An 18,721-nucleotide genomic window follows, 5' to 3' on the forward strand; every position below is an offset into this window, starting at 1 on the left:
CTGTGAAGCAATAGGTAATGACTAGTTGCTATGATTAGCCAACACATTACCAAGCAACTGTAATCAGGTTTGTCCAAGCAACTCCCATGATTCAATATATCAGTTCAGTTTAGAGATGCAGGATGGAAACTTGGCCTTATGGCCCACCGACTCCACGCGGAACATTGTCCACCTGTGCACAAGTTCTATCGTGCCCACCAGGGAAAATGTACAGAACCCAATTAATCTACAATTTTTGCAAGTCTTTGGAACGTGGGAGGAAACGCACGCGGTCACGGGTAGAACGTGCAAACTCCGTACAGACAGCATCCGAGGTCGAGATCGAACCCGGGTCTCTGGTGCAGCAGGAAGGCAGCAACTCTACCGCTGTGCCACCCACCGTGCCAACCCAATATTGTACACTTCCGCATCGCATCCAAAACGTTTAATGGAATACGAGTCATTTGTCAGCGTGTATAACTGCATACAGTATATAGTGTATATATTCACATTAGATAATGAAACGTATTGGACTATTTGAAGTGGAGGTACGTACTGTCAGAATCGTAGGGGTGAAAAATGCCCAGCAAATCCGCCAGAAGTAGCTTGGTTGAAATCCAATCATCATCTCGATGTCTTCACAAAATCGTTTCAATCCTATTAGCACAAAGAAAACACAGTGTTAACCTATGTTCTTTGCAGGAGGGGAGGTGGTGAGAATAATTGCCTGTCATTACAGTCCCATATTCGGCTACATCTCTTGATTGCCAGCATAATAAGGACAGACACATAGAAACGTAGAAAATAGCTGCAGGAGTAGACCATTCAGCCCTTCGAGCCAGCACCGCCACTCAATATGATCACGGCTGATCATCCAAAATCAGTTCCCCGCTCCTGCTTTTTCCCCATATCCCTTGATTCCTTTAGCCCTCAGAGCTAAACCTAACTCTCTCTTGAAAATGGACACAAAATGCTGAAGTAACTCAGCGGCAGGTCGAGAACCCTTCTTCAGACTGAGAGCCAGGAGAGAGAGCGAGACAGAGATATGGAAGGGTGAGGTGTGAAACCGAGAGATCAAAGAGGAAGTGGTACAAGGAACATTTAAAATAGATTTGTCCAAACAACAGTCCTGGTTCAATATATTAGTTTAGTTAAGATACAGCCTTTCGGCCCATTGAGTGCACACTGAGGAGACAGCTTTACTCAAACAAACATTGTGCGGCTGCAGGAAATGGAACTCAAATGCGCTGAAACTAAATAGAGGTGCTGGCCACATTTGACTTTCAGCTTCCAAATGGAGCATAGATTGTGTAACCCTCAATCAAACCAGAATCTGTCAAGCATCGGGTGTTTGATGCAAGGACAACTCCGAGGAGCAATGTCAAATTATTCCCACATTGCACTTGCTCTCGGCTAATTTCAAACTGAGCAAAAGCAACTCTTTAGACCTTAGAGATGGAGCGCAGAAACAGGCCCTTCGGCCCACCGTGTCCGCGCCGACCAGCGATCGATCATCCTGTACACTCGCACTATCCTACTCACCATGGGACAATTTCCTTTTTTTTAACCGAAAACCAATTGACCCACAATCCTGTGTAGGTTAGGAACTGCAGAAGCTGATTTACACCCAAGATCGATGCAAATTGCTGGAGTAACTCAGCGGGACAGGTGGCATCTCTGGAGAGAAGGAATGACAATAGACAATAGACAATAGGTGCAGGAGTAGGCCATTCGGCCCTTTGAGCCAGCACCGCCATTCAATGTGATCATGGCTGATCATTCTCAATCAGTACCCCGTTCCTGCCTTCTCCCCATATCCCCTGACTCCGCTATCTTTAAGAGCTCTATCGAGCTCTCTCTTGAATGCATTCAGAGAATTGGCCTCCACTGCCTTCTGAGGCAGAGAATTCCACAGATTTACAACTCTCTGACTGAAAAAGCTTTTCCTCATCTCCGTTCTAAATGGCCTACCCCTTATTCTTAAACTGTGGCCCCTGGTTCTGGACTCCCCCAACATTGGGAACATGTTTCCTGCCTCTAACGTGTCCAACCCCTTAATAATCTTATATGTTTCGATAAGATCCCCTCTCATCCTTCTAAATTCCAGTGTGTACAAGCCTAGTCGCTCCAGTCTTTCAACATATGACAGTCCCGCCATTCCGGGAATTAACCTAGTAATGGGTGACCTTTCGGGTCTGAGGAAGGGTCTTGAACCTAAACGTCACCCATTCCTTCTCTGCAGAGATGCTGCCTGTCCTGCTGAGTTATACCAGCATTTTATATCTAACCTACAATCTTCTTTGTCTTTGGAGTGTGGAAGGAAACCACAGCATCCAGAGAACACCCATGCGGTTACAGGGAGAACATGCACACTCCAAAGACGTACAGGTTTGAAGGTTAATTGGTTTCAGTAAAATTGTAAATTGTCACTAGTGTGTGTGGGATAGTGTTAGCGTGCATGGAACACTGGTCGACGTGGACTCGGTGGGCTGAAGGGCCTGTTTCCGCACTGTATCTCTAAACTAAACTAAATCTGTATTCGTAATGAATATGCCTAGCGTGGTTCTCACAGAGTGATGTTATCAATGGCAACATGTAACTTGATGTTGGTCTTTTTCAAAAACTCAGCAGGTGTTGGCATGTACAAATATAAGTGGGCCATAAGCTTGCTCTGCCTTTCTGTAAGTTCATAAGTTCTAGAAGCAGAATTAGGCCATTCAGCATCTCTTGGATAGAAAGAATGCATGACGTTTCAGGTCGAAACCCTTCTTCGGTCTGAAGAACCTTTGCTTCCATAAGGTCATAAGGTCATAAGGTCATAAGGTCATAAGGTCATAAGGTCATGTGATAGGAGCAGAATTAGCCCGATCGGCCCATCAAGTCTATTCCGCCATTCAATCGTGGCAGATCTATCTTTCCCTCTCAACCCCATTCGCCTGCCTTCTCCCCATAACCCCTTGACACCTGTACTAATCAAGAATCTATCCATCTCTGCCTTAAAAATACCCACTGACTTGGCCTCCACAACCCTCTGTGCCAAAGAATTCCACAGATTCACCACCCTCTGACTAAAGAAATTCCTCCTCATCTCCTTTCTAACGGTATATCTTTTTATTCTGAGGCTGTGGCCTCTGGTCCTAGACTCTCCCACTGGTGGAAACATCCTCTCCGCATCCACTCTATTCAGACCTTTCACTATTCGGTAAGTTTAATTGAGGTCCTCCCCACACCCTCTCCCCATCCTTCAAATTGTCTATACTAGTTACATTTTCAAGGAAAGCGAAGAAGTACCCATTACTCCTGCAGCGATATCTGGTTGGGTTTATTTCATGAGTGTAGTGGAAACACTATGCCCTGCCCACCCCTCCCCCTCAGTTATGCCTGACTGCCTTGATTACATTTTATCGCTGTTTGTTTTGTTGTCACCTTCTCCTAACTAACAATGATCTATTCTACATTTACATTGAACTCCATCTCTTTTGATGTCTTGCTTCCACACACTTTACCGTTCCTTATCTCTGTGTTTCCCTCTCCCCTGACTCTCAGTCTGAAGAAAGGTCTCGACCCGAAACGCCACCCATTCCCTCTCTCCAGAGATGCTGCCTGCCCCGCTGAGTCAAGCCGGCATTTTGTATCTGTCTTAAGTGGGATCAGTATTTTTGGCGCCATTTATCCATCTTCTCCAGAGATGCTGCCTGTCCCGCCCGCTGTGTCACTCCAGCATTTTGTGTCTATCTTCAGTGTAAACTGGCATCTGCAGTTCTTTCCTACACGAAACACATCATCCATGGTGAGCAGTTGTGAATATATTCTCTGTACCGGCAATTTGAGCTTCCTAGATTCAGGGCAGTAAATAAACATAGCACAAAAAGTAAGGAAATTTGTGTTTGGTAGATTATTTCTTTGTTGTAACAATGCTTCTTGGCAATAAATCTTATACCGTTGGAAAGCCTGTTTATTTCCCTTTTAAATGGTGCCACATTTGTAAGGAACATGCATTTGTGGGATGAGCAGCAGAGCTCAGTATATGGGTTGCGCCCATGAAAAATTTGCCAAATCTTCTCTGCCAATGCCAAACAGCTTATTCTGCCATTGACTCTTGTTCGGTGTTGTTTGGTGGATTGGATGATTGAAGTCTGAAGAAACAAGACATATTGGCAATTTAACAATTTATTCATTTAATAAACAGGAGCCACAGTAGCGTGTGGAAGAACCATACACAGCCACAACAGCCTGGCACCTCCTCCTCATGCTGGTCACCAGCCTGGTCACACACTGTTGTGGGATGGCATCCCATTCTTGTCAGCACCTGGGGGTACCAGAAGCTCAAAACAAGAGTCAATGGCAACAGCAGAATAAGCTGTTTGGCGTTGGCAGAGAAGATTTGGCAAATTTTTCATGGGCGCAACCCATATACTCAGCTCTGCTGCTCATCCCGCAAATGCATGTTCCTTACAAATGTGGCACCATTTAAAAGGGAAATAAACAGGCTTTCCAACGGTATAAGATTTATTGCCAAGAAGCATTGTTACAACAAAGAAATAATCTACCAAACACAAATTTCCTTACTTTTTGTGCTATGTTTTTTAATTATTCGTCTTTCAGAAGCCTTGACTGGATTTAAATTTAAATCTTTGCTATTTTTTCATTCCGTTTGATGTAAATTCAAATAATTTTTAATCCCCTGAGATATAAATATCCTTCTACGGGAACAATGGCTCTTGCAATAACAATGGTAATGCTCAGTGTTATATTCACATATCTTGAATGTAAATCAATTTCAAAATTTTACTTCCAGTGGCCAGCTCGCTAAAAAAAAAAAAAAGAATCATATGCTTGTAATATAGGGCGAGATTATTACAGATTGTAACAGCCTGTTTAAATATCCGGGGTATGCCTGAAAATGTCAGCTTGGTGCACTTCCAGTAGGTACTTGATCACTGCTGCATCTTGTCCTTCTTGCAGAAAGATCGCCACCCTGTGGCAGAGTGAGATATATCTTGCTGCTTCAAAATACGCAAAATAAGCTTATCGAAACGTATAAGATTATTAAGGGGTTGGACACGTTAGAGGCAGGAAACATGTTCCCAATGTTGGGGGAGTCCAGAACAAGGGGCCACAGTTTAAGAATAAGGGGTAGGCCATTTAGAACTGAGATGAGGAAAAACTTTTTCAGTCAGAGAGTTGTGAATCTGTGGAATTCTCTGCCTCAGAGGGCAGTGGAGGCCAATTCTCTGAATGCATTCAAGAGAGAGCTAGATAGAGCTCTTAAGGATAGCGGAGTCAGGGGGGTACGGGGAGAAGGCAGGAACGGGGTACTGATTGAGAATGATCAGCCATGATCACATTGATTGGCGGTGCTGGCTCGAAGGGCCGAATGGCCTCCTCCTGCACCTATTGTCTATTGTCTATAAAATGTTGAGCAGGTTTGGTTTAGAGGGTTGGGGGGGGGGGGGAGGGGAACTGCAGTTGCTGGTTTAAATCGAAAGGTAGACACAAAATGCTGGAGTAACCCTGAGGGGGTGAGGCAGCATCTCAGGAGAGAAGGAATAAACGTCACCCCTTCCTTCTCCCCTGAGATGCCGCCTGACCCGCTGAGTTACTCCGGCATTTTGTGTCGACCGAAGGTTTAGGGGTAGTTTGGGTTTATTATGTACCGAGGTACAGGGAAAAGCTTCGTCTTGCATGCTATCCTATCAGATCAGATAATACCGTACTTCAATACGACCAAGTCAAACTCAAGTACAATAGGCGGAGCAAAGGGGAAGATACAGAGTGCAGAATATAGTTCTCAGCATTGTAGCGCACCAGTTCCAGAGACAAAGTCCAAAGTCCGCAATGGGGTAGAGGTGAATCGGACAGCACCCTAGCTTACGGAAGGACCGTTCAGAAGCCTGATAACAGAGGGGAAGGAAGCTGTTCCTGAGTCTGGTGGTGCGCGCTTTCAAGCTTCTGTACCTTCTGCCGGACAGGAGCGGGGAGAAGAAGGAATGGCCTTCTAGGGTAGGGCAAGTCCTTAATGATAGCTATTTCTGCTGCTCCACAATAGGTGTGAGCAGTGCAGCCTGCTGCAGTGAGATGTCGTAGGCTTCCAGGTAACAGGTAGAACTGGGCTAGACTCCACTGCCACCGTTTTAATTAGCCCTGCGGTAAAATAGACGGATGTAAAAACAAGGAACTGCAGGTGCCAGTTTACAATAGAAGGACACGGAGTGCTGGAGTAACTGCAGCAAGCCAGACAGCATCCCTGGAGAGCCTGGATAGGTGGATGATGTCTCAGATCGGGACCCTTCTCCAGACTGATAATGTCATGGGGCGACACAGGTAACTGCAGATCCTGGAATCTTAATCAAAAAACAAAGTGCTGGAGTAACTCAGCAGGTGAGGCTGCATCTGTGGAGAGAGTGGACAGGTGACGTCCTGAACCGAAGTGTCACCTGTCTATTCCCTCCACCGATGCCGTCTGACCTGCTGAGTTACCCCGGCACTTTGTGTTGACCTCATGAAGATGCGTGCACATCTTTAACAACGGCCAATTAATTGCTGGCAATGGCTAGGATGTTTCCTAGAGGGCTATCCTGCAGGAGTAGACACCCAACATAAGTGCAAGGAGACTGCTGGGCAGTGCTCTGTTGCCCACCTCACACACAATGGACTTTCTTCCATGTTATTATTCTTCAAGGATAAAGCTCAGATACCACAACCTCCATGGCCGACCTGAAGTAAATTCAGGGCAATGCAATAAAGTATTTCCACACACTTTCCCCTTACTTTGGTTTAACGTTATTTTCATTTCCAAAAATAGTGAAATGTTCAGGTCATAAGGTCTTAAGGTCATAAGTGATAGTCAAGTCAAGTCAAGTCAATTTTATTTGTATAGCACATTTAAAAACAACCCACGTTGACCAAAGTGCTGTACGTCAGCTCAGGTACTAAGAACGAACGTACAATGGCAAACAAACGTAACAGCACATACATAAACAGTTCACAGCGCCCCCTCAGAGGGCCTCAAACGCTAGGGAGTAGAAATAGGTTTTGAGCCTGGACTTAAAGGAGTCGATGGAGGGGGCAGTTCTGATGGGGAGAGGGATGCTGTTCCACAGTCTAGGAGCTGCAACCGCAAAAGGGCGGTCACCCCTGAGCTTAAGCCTAGACCGCGGGATAGTCAGTAGCCCCAAGTCGGCCGACCTGAGGGACCTGGAGATAGAGTGGTGGGTTAGAAGATTCTTGATATGGGGGGGGCAAGCCCGTTTAGGGCTTTGTATGGGAATAGGAGGAGCTTGAAGTTGATTCTGTACTGTACTGGGAGCCAGTGGAGAGAGGCCAGAATCGGGGTGATGTGGTCCCTTTTACGGGTACCCGTCAGGAGTCTCGCTGCGGCATTTTGGACCAATTGCAGGCGGGACAGGGATGATTGGCTGATCCCAGTGTATAGGGAGTTGCAGTAGTCTAGGCGGGAGGAAATGAATGCGTGGATGATTTTTTCAATGTCATCAAATTGGAGGAATGGTTTGATTTTAGCTATGGTACGAAGCTGGAAGAAGCTGGCTTTTACCACAGCGTTGACTTGCTTGTCAAACTTTAATGCAGAGTCAAATATCACGCCAAGGTTTTTGACATGCGGTTTGACTAGGGAAGATAGGCTTCCAAGGCTGCCTGTTATCGTTTAGATGGAGTCGGAGGGGCCGAATAGGATGACCTCAGACTTGCTCTCGTTTAGTTGAAGGAAGTTCTGTGCCATCCAACATTTTATGTCCTCAAGGCAGTGCATCAGGCTGATTAAATGTGACCGGTTGTTGGGTTTCAGGGGGAGATAGATCTGAGTAGAATTAGGCCATTCGGCCCATCAATTCAGAGGCTACGATCTCTAGTCCTGGACTCTCCCACTAATGGAAACATCCTCTCCACATCCACTCTATCCAAGCCTTTCACTATTTTGTATGTTTCAATGAGGTCCCCCGTCATTCTTCTAAACTACAGCGAGTGCAGGCCCAGTGCCAACATAGGTTAACCTACTCATTCCTGGGATCATTCTTGTAAACCTCCTCTGGACTCTCTCCAGAGCCAGCACATCCTTCCTCAGATATGGGGCCCAAAATTGCTCACAATATTCCAATTGCCTTACAGAGCCTCAGCATTACGTCCCTGTTTTTGTACACGAGCCCTCTTGAAATAAATGCTAGCATTGAGTTTGCTTTCTTTACTCCGACTAGATTAACCTTTTGGGAATCCTGCCCCCAACGTTGGATTAAATGCTCCGTTTCTCGTAGTGCGATAGTGCCTGTGACTTTCTAGTTCCAAAGGTGGCAGTCAAGACTTGCAAACTCTCACAGAACCTTCTCAACCACAGCACAGGGCGAATGGAAAGCAACACAATAGAAACATAGAAACATAGAAAATAGGTGCAGGAGTAGGTCATTCGGCCCTTCGAGCCTGCACTGCCATTCAATATGATCATGGCTGTTCATCCAACTCAGTATCCCGTACCTGCCTTCTCTCCATACCCCCTGATCCCTTTAGCCACAAGGGCCACATCTAACTCCCTCTTAAATATAGCCAATGAACTGGCCTCAACTACCTTCTGTGGCAGAGAATTCCACAGATTCACCACTCTGTGTGAAAAAAAACTTTCTCATCTCGGTCCTAAAAGACTTCCCCCTTATCCTTAAACTGTGACCCCTTGTTCTGGACTTCCACCACGACTGTTAAATCGTGTACACTGCGATTTCTGCAATCAGCTGTCAAATGTCAAAACCGCTTTGCCGAAGTCAGAAGATGTTAGAAAGTGTTATAATTGTTGTTATATTATAATTATTACATGAAAACTGAAAAGGAGGAATTAGCTGGGACAACGTGTCGTTATCTCACTTGTAAATGTAGATCTTTTCTTTTGACCCACAATATGATCAAGAAAGTTATCAACGCGACTAATTACCCAGCATGTCAGGGGCTGCCAGTCACACTGGGAAAAGGAAAAAGCTCAGCATTACCCTGTGGAATTCTGTTCATTCAATTACCCTCGCGCCAACAGATTTGTACAAATATTGACAATTTGGGGAGGATGTTTCCACTAGTGGGAGAGTCTAGGACCAGAGGTCACAGCCTCAGAATTAAAGGACGTTCCTCTCGGAAGATGAGGAGGAATTTCTTTAGTCAGAGGTTGGTGAATCTGTGGGAATCGTTGCCACAGAAGGCTGGGGAGACAGTCAGTGGATATTTTTAAAGCAGAGATAGATAGATTCTTGATTAGTAAGGGGGTCAGGGGTAATGATTTAGATTTTTAGAGATTTAGATTTAGAGATACAGCGCGGAAACAGGCCCTTCGGTCCACCGAGTCCGCGCCGCTCAGCGATCCCCGCACATTAACACTATCCTACACACACTAGGGACAATTTTTACATTTATCCAGTCAATTAACCTACATACCTGTACGTCTTTGAAGTGTGGGAGGAAACCGAAGATCTCGGAGAAAACCCACGCAGGTCACGGGGAGAACATACAAACTCCGTACAGACGGCGCCCGTAGTCAGGATCGAACCTGAGTCTCCGGCACTGCCTTCGCTGTAAGGCAGCAACTCTACCGCTGCGCCACCGTGCCACCCGTAATTAGAAGGCAGGAGTATGGGATTAGGAGGGAGAGATATATCAGCCATGATTGAATGGCGGAGTAGACTCGAAGGGCCGAATGGCCTAATTCTGCTCCTATCACTTTATGGCCTTATGGACAGTGGGTAGCACAAGATATTGACCCCGGAGAGTTATTAACGTAACCAACCACACAGAAGAATCAATTAAATAGTGCGGTCTTACCATATATGTACGAGACTCCGACTAGTTCAAATATTGCAATGATGACCAGGGAATAGGAAGCTGCATAGGTGTCCACCAGTTGTAACATATAAATCCCACTCTAATATCACAAAAAACAAAACAGAGTCGTGAGTAGTTTAGATTAGATCAGAGATACAGCGCCGAAACAGGCCCTTCGTCCCACAGATTCCGCGCCGACCAGCAATCCCCGCACACTAACACTATTCCACACACACACACACACACACACACACACACACACACTGGGGACAATTTACATTTACACCAAGTCAATTAACCTACAGACCTGTATGCCTTTGGAGTGTGGGAGGAAACCGAAGATCTCGGAGAAAACCCACCTGGTCATGGGGTGAACGTACAAACTCCGTACAGACAATTCCCATATTCGGGATCGAACCCGGGTTCTCCGGCGCTGCAAGGGCTGTAAGGCAGCAACTCTACCGCTGCGCCACCGTGCCGCCCAACGGCCACTGTACATGCACAGAAAGGTACGATAACTGAATAATCTGAGATAAAGTGTGTCGGAAGGAACTGCTGATGCTGGTTCAGTTTGGTTTACCTTCCTCACCTTGACCAGACCCCTTGCACCAATACTCCTACTTCTCGCTTCACAATTCGTGCCTCTTCTATCCTTCCCTCTCATCTCACACCTTTTCATCTCTGGCGTTTGTCTAACCATCAGCCGATCCCTCCTTCCCCACCGCACCCTTGTCTAGTTATCACTTGCCAGGCTTTGTCCTGCCCCCCACCACTCTTCCAACTATTCCCTCCCCCATCCCCAACCACAACCGCTCCGGAGAAGCGCGAGACATGTTCTCCGGGGATGCTGCCCGACCTGCTGAGTTGCTGCGTCATTTCTGTGTTTTTTATTTTCTCTTTATAAACCCGCACCTGCGATTCCTTGTGCCTTTAGGCTCCTCCTCTTCAGGAGAGGACCCGGCGGAGTTAGAGGACCGGACAGTGAGACGGTCGATGATGGCGCCGACTGACGGACAAGGGCGCGGAAATGGGGGCGCCACCGCCGGGGAGAAGGAACAATGGAGGACCCGGCGTGGGGAAGACCGCCATGAGGGAGGGGGGAGGGGGGGGGGAGCAAAGAGGGACCTGGTGCAGGATATGTTGTAACATTGTCAGCGCCCTCTATGTGGCGACTACTTGCATACCTTGGGAATGCAAGCAAAGAACTTCACTGCGAGTTCTCACATCTGACGATAAAGTATTCTTTCATTGAGCCGCTCTCTTGTCTTTACGCAGCACGTTACAGCTGAGGGGAGTGGATGGGTTTAGATCTTCACACCCCTTCCCACCCTTCACAAAACTTGTTCGCTTCTATCTGTACTCAAAAGCCACAACCGGAGGATCCGAGAGCTATTGGTGATAGACACGAAAAACTGGAGTAACTCAGCGGGACAGGCAGCATCTCGGGAGAGAAGGAACGGGTGACGTTTCTGGTCGAGACCCTTCTTTAGACTGCATGAGTTACTCCAGCATTTTGTGTCTGCCTTCTTCAGGGTAGCGGGAAAATGAGAGATCTGGAAGGGCAAGGTGTGAAAACGAGAGATCAAAGGGGATGGGGCTGAAGGAAAATGCACAGTAGATCATCGTTAGGGAGGGGAAGGTGACAACGAGGCATGCAATGTAAAATTTAATCAGGGGGTCAGTCAGATTGGTCGGAGAACTAGGATGGGGAGGGATGGAGAGAGAGGAAAAGCAAGGGTTACTTAAAGTTGGAGAAGTCGGTATTTTATACCACTGGGGTGTAAGCTGCCCGAGTGAAATATGAAATGCTGTTCCTCCAATTTGTGCTGGGCCTCACTCTGACAGTGGAGGAGGCCCAGAGCAGAAAGGTCACTGTGGGAACGGGAGGGGGAGTTAAAGCATTCGGCAGCCGTCAGGAGACCAGGACGGTTTAGGCGGACTGAGCGGAGGTGTTCAGCGAAATCTGACCGGGGTGGTGTGGGGAGTTACTCCAGCATTTTGTGTCTACCTTCGGTGTGAACCAGCATCTGCAGTTCCTTCCCACACATTGACCACTGCCGGGGCTGCAGCGTGCCCATCGTTGGTTGAAGATGGAAGGATACCTTACCTGAGTTATCATCGGGATTCCCATGATGTAGAAGACCCCACAACAAGCTAAGGTGAACAGTGGTTTCCTCGGCCGGAGGTATCCAGGGAACTCGTCCACGACTGAAGTCACAATCGTCTCGATGGTTGCAAACTTAAAATGAATTAGAAAAACATAGGTCAATTAGACATCTATACACTAAAACTCTCGTTTGTTTGTTTGGTTGTTCCTGAACTACTTCCAAAACGGTACATGATAGCGCGATAATTTTAGGCCCAACTTCCTCACCGTCGTCCCTTTGGTGCTAATGGGAGAAGTTTCATTGAAATCGGTGTTATATATTTTTAACTATTCACATTTTAAAGTTTAAATCTATCTCCCAGGGAGGGAGGGAGGGAGGGAGGGAGGGAGGGGGAGGGGGAGGAGGGAGGATAAGGGTGGTTGAGGGGGATGATGTAGGGGCGGAAGGGGGAGGGGAAGAGGGGGAGGGGAAGGGGGAGGGGAAGGGGGGAGGGGAAGGGGGGAGGGGAAGGGGGAGGGGAAGGGGGAGGGGAAGGGGGAGGGGAAGGGGGGAGGGGAAGGGGGAGGGGAAGGGGGGAGGGGAAGGGGGAGGGGAAGGGGGAGGGGAAGGGGGAGGGGAAGGGGAAGGGGGGAGGGGAAGGGGGGAGGGGAAGGGGGGAGGGGAAGGGGGAGGGGAAGGGGGAGGGGGAGGGGAAGGGGGGAGGGGAGGGGGGAGGGGAAGGGGAAGGGGGAGGGGGAGGGGAAGGGGGAAGGGGAAGGGGGAGGGGAAGGGGGAGGGGAAGGGGGATGGGAAAGGGGGGAGGGGAAGGGGGGAGGGGAAGGGGGGAAGGGAAGGGGGAGGGGAAGGGGGGAGGGGAAGGGGGGAGGGGAAGGGGGGAGGGGAAGGGGGGAGGGGGAGGGGAAGGGGGAGGGGAAGGGGGAGGGGAAGGGGGAGGGGAAAGGGGATGGGGAAGGGGGGAGGGGAAGGGGGAGGGGAAGGGGGAGGGGAAGGGGGGAAGGGAAGGGGGGAAGGGAAGGGGGGAAGGGAAGGGGGGAAGGGAAGGGGAGGGGGAGGGGAAGGGGGAGGGGAAGGGGGAGGGGAAGGGGGGAGGGGAAGGGGGAGGGGAAGGGGGGAAGGGAAGGGGGGAAGGGAAGGGGGGAGGGAAAGGGGGAGGGGGAGGAGGAGGGGAAGGGGAGGGGAATGGGGGATGGGGAAGGGGGGAGGGGAAGGGGGGAAGGGAAGGGGGAAGGGAAGGGGGGAAGGGAAGGGGGAAGGGAAGGGGGAGGGAAAGGGGAGGGGGAGGGGGAGGGGAAGGGGGAGGGGAAAGGGGGAGGGGGAGGGGGAGGGGAAGGGGGGAGGGAAAGGGGGGAGGGGAAGGGGGGAGGGGAAGGGGGGAAGGGAAGGGGGAAGGGAAGGGGAAGGGAAGGGGGGAAGAGAAGGGGGAAGGGAAGGGGGGAAGAGAAGGGGGGAAGAGAAGGGGGAAGGGAAGGGGGGAAGAGAAGGGGGGAAGGGAAGGGGGGAGGGGAAGGGGGAGGGGAAGGGGAAGGGAGGGAGGGGAAGGGGAGGGGACGGGGAGGGGAAGGGAGGGAGGGGAGGAAGGGGAAGGGGGAGGGGAAGGGGGGAGGGAAAGGGATGGAGGGGGAGGGGGAGGAGAGGGTGCTGCACCAATGCAGGAGAGGTTTGGGCCCAACGGGTCCACTTGGTCTAGTAAGATGATAAAATGCTTCTTGATGTTGACTGCAATTATTCAAATACATCAGTACTACTTACACTGACTACAAATTTCAACTGATCTTAATTGGTACTGTGTGTAGGAAGGAACGGCAAATGCTGGTTTACACCAAACATAGACACAAAGATGCTGGAGTAACTCAGCGGGTCAGACAGCATCTCACCCGTTCCTTCTATCCAGAGATGCTGACTGTCCCGCTGAGTTACTCCAACATTTTTGTGTCTATCTTCTGCCATTGCACATTTCCTTGATCATCGTCTGCTTTCATCTGTCCTTTTCACACCTTAGTTGCTCTGTGTACCCTTCCGTATCTCCAGTTCCCCTCTCCCCTGACTCTCAGTCTGACGAAGGGTCTCGACCCAAAACATCACCCGTTCTTTCTCTCCAGAGATGCTGCCTGTCCTGCTGAATTAATCCAACACTTTTTATGTCTATCATAAGAGGAATACCTTGTTCCAGAATGTCACCCATCCATGCAGCCTTGATGGTGAATCTGTGGGATCCATTGCCACAGAAAGCTGTGGAGGCCAAGTCAATGGATATTTGTGAGGCAGAGAGATATAATTATTGATTAGTACAGAGTGTCTGGGGTTATGGGGAGAAGGCAGGAGAATGGGGTTAGGAGGGAGAGATAGATCAGCCATGATTGAATGGCGGAGCAGACTTGATGGGCCGAATGGCCTAATTCTGCCCCTATTACTTATGACCTTATGAGCCGCTGGGTTGCTCCGCCATTCTGTCTATGTTTGATACCTTCTATGAGGTCCCATATCCAAACAAGGAGATATTATTGATGAGGGGAAGCACGCTGCTGAAGGGGCTACTGGATCTTTCTGGGGTATTTTTGTTTCTGATTCCCAGCCTTTTTTTGAAAACGTCGAATTGTGATTACAGACGAGATAATCCCCCTTTTAGAGCTTCACCGCACGTAAGAGGAAGGAGAACGTCACCTCTTCAAGAACCGTAAATGGTGGAGAAGAAATAGTGTCAGTTGGGGGCAGAATGGAAACGTGTGACATGCAGGAGGTGTATTTCTTTGTAATTGGAGTCTGTGCGAGTGTATACAGGTGTTATGCAAGGGTGATATTTGTGGTGTTACAACATTTAATGATGGGCTAGGACCAGTGAAAGATAGGATGCAGGTGATTAGCATTTGTTAGAGTGAGATAATTGACTGCAGCTTCCTTTATTTAGTAGATACTGGTAGCATAGGTGGTGAGGGAAGGTATTGAGGGTGAGGGTGAGGGTGAGGGTGAGGGTGAGGGTGAGGGTGAGGGTGAGGTTTGGGTTTGGGTTTGGGTTTGGGTTTGGGTTTGGGTTTGGGTTTGGGTTTGGGTTTGGGTTTGGGTTTGGGTTTGGGTTTGGGTTTGGGTTTGGTTTGGGTTTGGGTTTGGGTTTGGGTTTGGGTTTGGGTTTGGGTTTGGGTTTGGGTTTGGGTTTGGGTTTGGGTTTGGGTTTGGGTTTGGGTTTGGGTTTGGGTTTGGGTTTGGGTTTGGGTTTGGGTTTGGGTTTGGGTTTGGGTTTGGGTTTGGGTTTGGGTTTGGGTTTGGGTTTGGGTTTGGGTTTGGGTTTGGGTTTGGGTTTGGGTTTGGGTTTGGGTTTGGGTTTGGGTTTGGGTTTGGGTTTGGGTTTGGGTTTGGGTTTGGGTTTGGGTTTGGGTTTGGGTTTGGGTTTGGGTTTGGGTTTGGGTTTGGGTTTGGGTTTGGGTTTGGGTTTGGGTTTGGGGTTGATCTGGGGTACCAGAACCAACTGTTGAGCCTTCCTGAGGTGTCGTGGGCCTTTCTCAATGAAACATCCATGAAGGGAGGTGCCCACGTTATAACCCCAATGATATACTTGCATCTATATATATATCTACATATATATATATTTTTAAGAGTTAGTTAGCATGCGGATAGCAGTTTTTTGCCTACGGAGTTATTTTTTGTCCTTGGCACAAGTTGGCAAATTCAGTTAGATAGTTAGATAACACTTTGACCTTGGGCTTGGATTACTTAGTTAAGCACTTATCCTGGAGTTTTAGCACAAGTACTTTTGTGTTTTAATTGTAATGTAGAATCTAATTATTGCTTTAGACTCAAAAAGCTGGAGTAACTCTTTTTGGAAGGGTCTCGACCCGAAACGTCACCCATTTCTTCTCTCCAGAGGTGCTGCCTGTCCCGCTGAGTTACTCCAGCTTTTTGTTTCTCTCTTCGGTTTAAACCAGCATCTGCGGTTCCTTCCTACACTAATCATTGTTTTACTGTGAGTATTTCCCCGTTAATTAAACAATTAGGTCTTTGCTGCTCAACCAGTGAGGGGTAATTATGGATGGTGTTACTGAAGGAGGTGAGTCAACTGTTCATTGGCCACTGTAAATACAAAACCGTGCCAGTGTCTGGATCTTCCAACACCAGTATCATCTCCAGCATGAATTGTGGAACTATTGTTATTATTTGGTCATAAAAAGGAACTACCGTTGCTGGTTTATGCCAAAGATAGACGCAGAGTGCTGGAGTAACTCAGCGGGTCAGGCAGCATCTCTGGGGAAAATGGCTAAGTGGCATTTTGGGTGGGAACCTTTCTTCATACACTGACCTGCTTAGTTTAGTTTAGAGTCATAGTGATACGGTGAGGAAACAGGCCCTTTGGCCCAACTTGCCCACACTGGCCAACGTGTCCCAGCTACACTAGTCCCACCTACCCGCGTTTGGTCCATATCCCTCCAATCCTGTCCTATCCATGCACCTGTCTAACTGTTTCTTAAATGTTGGGATAGTCCCAGCCTCAACTATCTCCTCTGGCAGCTTGTTCCATGCACCCACCACCCTTTGTGTGAAAAAGTTAACCCTCAGTTTCCTATGAACTCTTTCCCCCTTCACCTTGAACGTATGCCCTCTGATCCATGATTCCCCTACTCTGGGCAAGAGACTCTGTGCATCTACCTGATCTATTCCTCTCGTGATTTTATACACCTCAATAAGATCACCCCGCATCCTCCTGCGCTCCAAGGAATAGAGTCCCAGCCTACTCAACCTCTTCCTACAGCTCACACCCTCTAGTCCTGGCAACATCCTTGTAAGTCTTCTCCGAACCCTTTCTAGTTTGACAACATCTTTTCTATAACATGGTGCCCAGAACTGATCAAAGAAACGTTAGTTTAGCGGCATCGTGTGGAAACAGGTTCTTTAGCCCACCGAGTCCACTTCGACCATCGATCACCAGTTCACACTAGGTCTATGTTGTCCCACTTTCTTATCAACTCCCCACGCACTGGGGGCAATTTCAGAGACTAATTAACCTGCAAACCTGTACGTCTTTGGGAAGGCGGGAGAAAACTGGAGCACTCAGAGGAAACCCATGCAGTCACAGGGAGAACATGTGGACTCCACACAGACAGCACCCGAAGTCAGGATTGAACTTGGGTCTCTTCTGCTGCAAAACATTGACCCTGCACTGACCAGGCTTGACGACATTTTTCCCATGTTATGGTGACCAAAACTATGAATGAAATTAGATACGTAACGTAAGATGGACACTGAATTGGTAGAGGTGAACACACAATGCTGGGGCAACTCAACGGGTCAGGCAGCATCTCTGGGTAGAAGGAATGGGTGACATTTTGGGTCGAGACCCTTCTTCCTGTCCCTGTAGCAGGGTGTCATAGATGAAGGGAGCACATCAGAGAATCTCTACTTCATATTCCCTTCAAAAAAGGTTCCTTGTTGGGTCTGAGGCATGGGTGAATTTATAACAAAGTCTAATCTCTGTAAACACTCCAAATCAAAAACAAAAATGAGCAGCTATACATTCGTTTTAATTAGTATAGTTTAGAGATACAGTGCGGAAATAAGCCCTTCGGCCCACCGAGTCCGCCCACCGAGTCTCAATAGACAATAGACAATAGACAATAGGTGCAGGAGTAGGCCATTCAGCCCTTCGAGCCAGCACCGCCATTCAATGCGATCATGGCTGATCACTCTCAATCAGTACCCCGTTCCTGCCTTCTCCCCATACCCCCTCACTCCGCTATCCTTAAGAGCTCTATCCAGCTCTCTCTTGAAAGCATCCAACGAACTGGCCTCCACTGCCTTCTGAGGCAGAGAATTCCACACCTTCACCACTCTCTGACTGAAAAAGTTCTTCCTCATCTCCTCGGCCCATCGAGACCAGTGATCCCCGCACACTAACACTATCCTACATAACCTGTTTTTACATTAATACCAACCCAACTAACCCACAAACCTGCACGTCTATGGAGCGTCTGCCTGACAGCTCCAGAGACCTGGGTTTGATCCTGACTATGGGTGTGCGGTATATTAATAACCTGAACTAATCTCGAAGAAAACCCACGCGGTCACAGGGAGAATGTACAAACTCCGTACTGACAGCACCCGTAGTCAGGATGGAACCCGGGTCTCCAGCGCTGTGAGGCAGCAACTCTACCACTGCGCCACCGCGATGCCCTTTATAGCACTAATGAGCAGAGAAGATGATACTTACCACCTTAGCGCCTTTACCACCTTAGACAACTGAGGAAATTCAGAGTGTCGCTGAGGATCCTTCATTGCTTCTACTCTGGGGCTGTAGAGAGCATCCTGTCCGGCAACATTACAGTCTGGTTTGGGAACTGCTCTGCCCAGGACAGGATGGCCCTGCAGAGAGTAGTGCGTTCGGCAGAACGCACCATGGGAACTACACTCGTCCCCCTGCAGGACCTATACATCAGGAGGTGCAGATCCAGAGCCAGCAAGATCATGAGGGACCCCTGCCACCCCAGTAACGGACTGTTCCAGATGCTACGGTCAGGCAAACGCCTCCGCTGTCACGCTGTGAAAACGGAGAGGATGAGACGGAGCTTCTTCCCACAGGCCACCAGGACTGTCAACTTTGATAACCCCAGAGACTAAATTTTTGTCGACACTTTTTGTGCTATGTTTAGTAACTTATTAACTTTATTTATATGCTGTAACTGTAATTCTTTTTGTGCACAACCCGCAGGCATTGCCACTTTCATTTCACTGCACATCGAGTATGTGTATGTGACAAATAAATTTGACTTGACTTGACTTGACTTGTTGGAAATTGAGAAAAATAGAAACATGACAGGAATATACATGCCTCTCGTTTTGTG

General features: G+C 48.4%; 1 protein-coding gene across 2 annotated transcripts in view; it reads right to left on the reverse strand.

The window, feature by feature from the left end:
• slc6a5 (solute carrier family 6 member 5) overlaps nucleotides 1–18,721 on the reverse strand; it is an 80,094-nt gene that overhangs the window by 12,219 nt on the left and 49,154 nt on the right. For both annotated transcript variants that reach the window (XM_078415504.1, XM_078415503.1), the window contains exons 12-14: nucleotides 11,897–12,028; nucleotides 9,790–9,889; nucleotides 536–636 (exon numbers count right to left, since the gene is read on the reverse strand). In XM_078415504.1, the coding sequence (XP_078271630.1) occupies nucleotides 536–636; nucleotides 9,790–9,889; nucleotides 11,897–12,028 (333 nt within the window). The remainder of the gene's footprint in view (nucleotides 1–535; nucleotides 637–9,789; nucleotides 9,890–11,896; nucleotides 12,029–18,721) is intronic.

This window comes from Rhinoraja longicauda, chromosome 18 (genome assembly GCF_053455715.1).
Source record: "Rhinoraja longicauda isolate Sanriku21f chromosome 18, sRhiLon1.1, whole genome shotgun sequence".
NCBI lineage: Eukaryota > Metazoa > Chordata > Chondrichthyes > Rajiformes > Arhynchobatidae > Rhinoraja > Rhinoraja longicauda.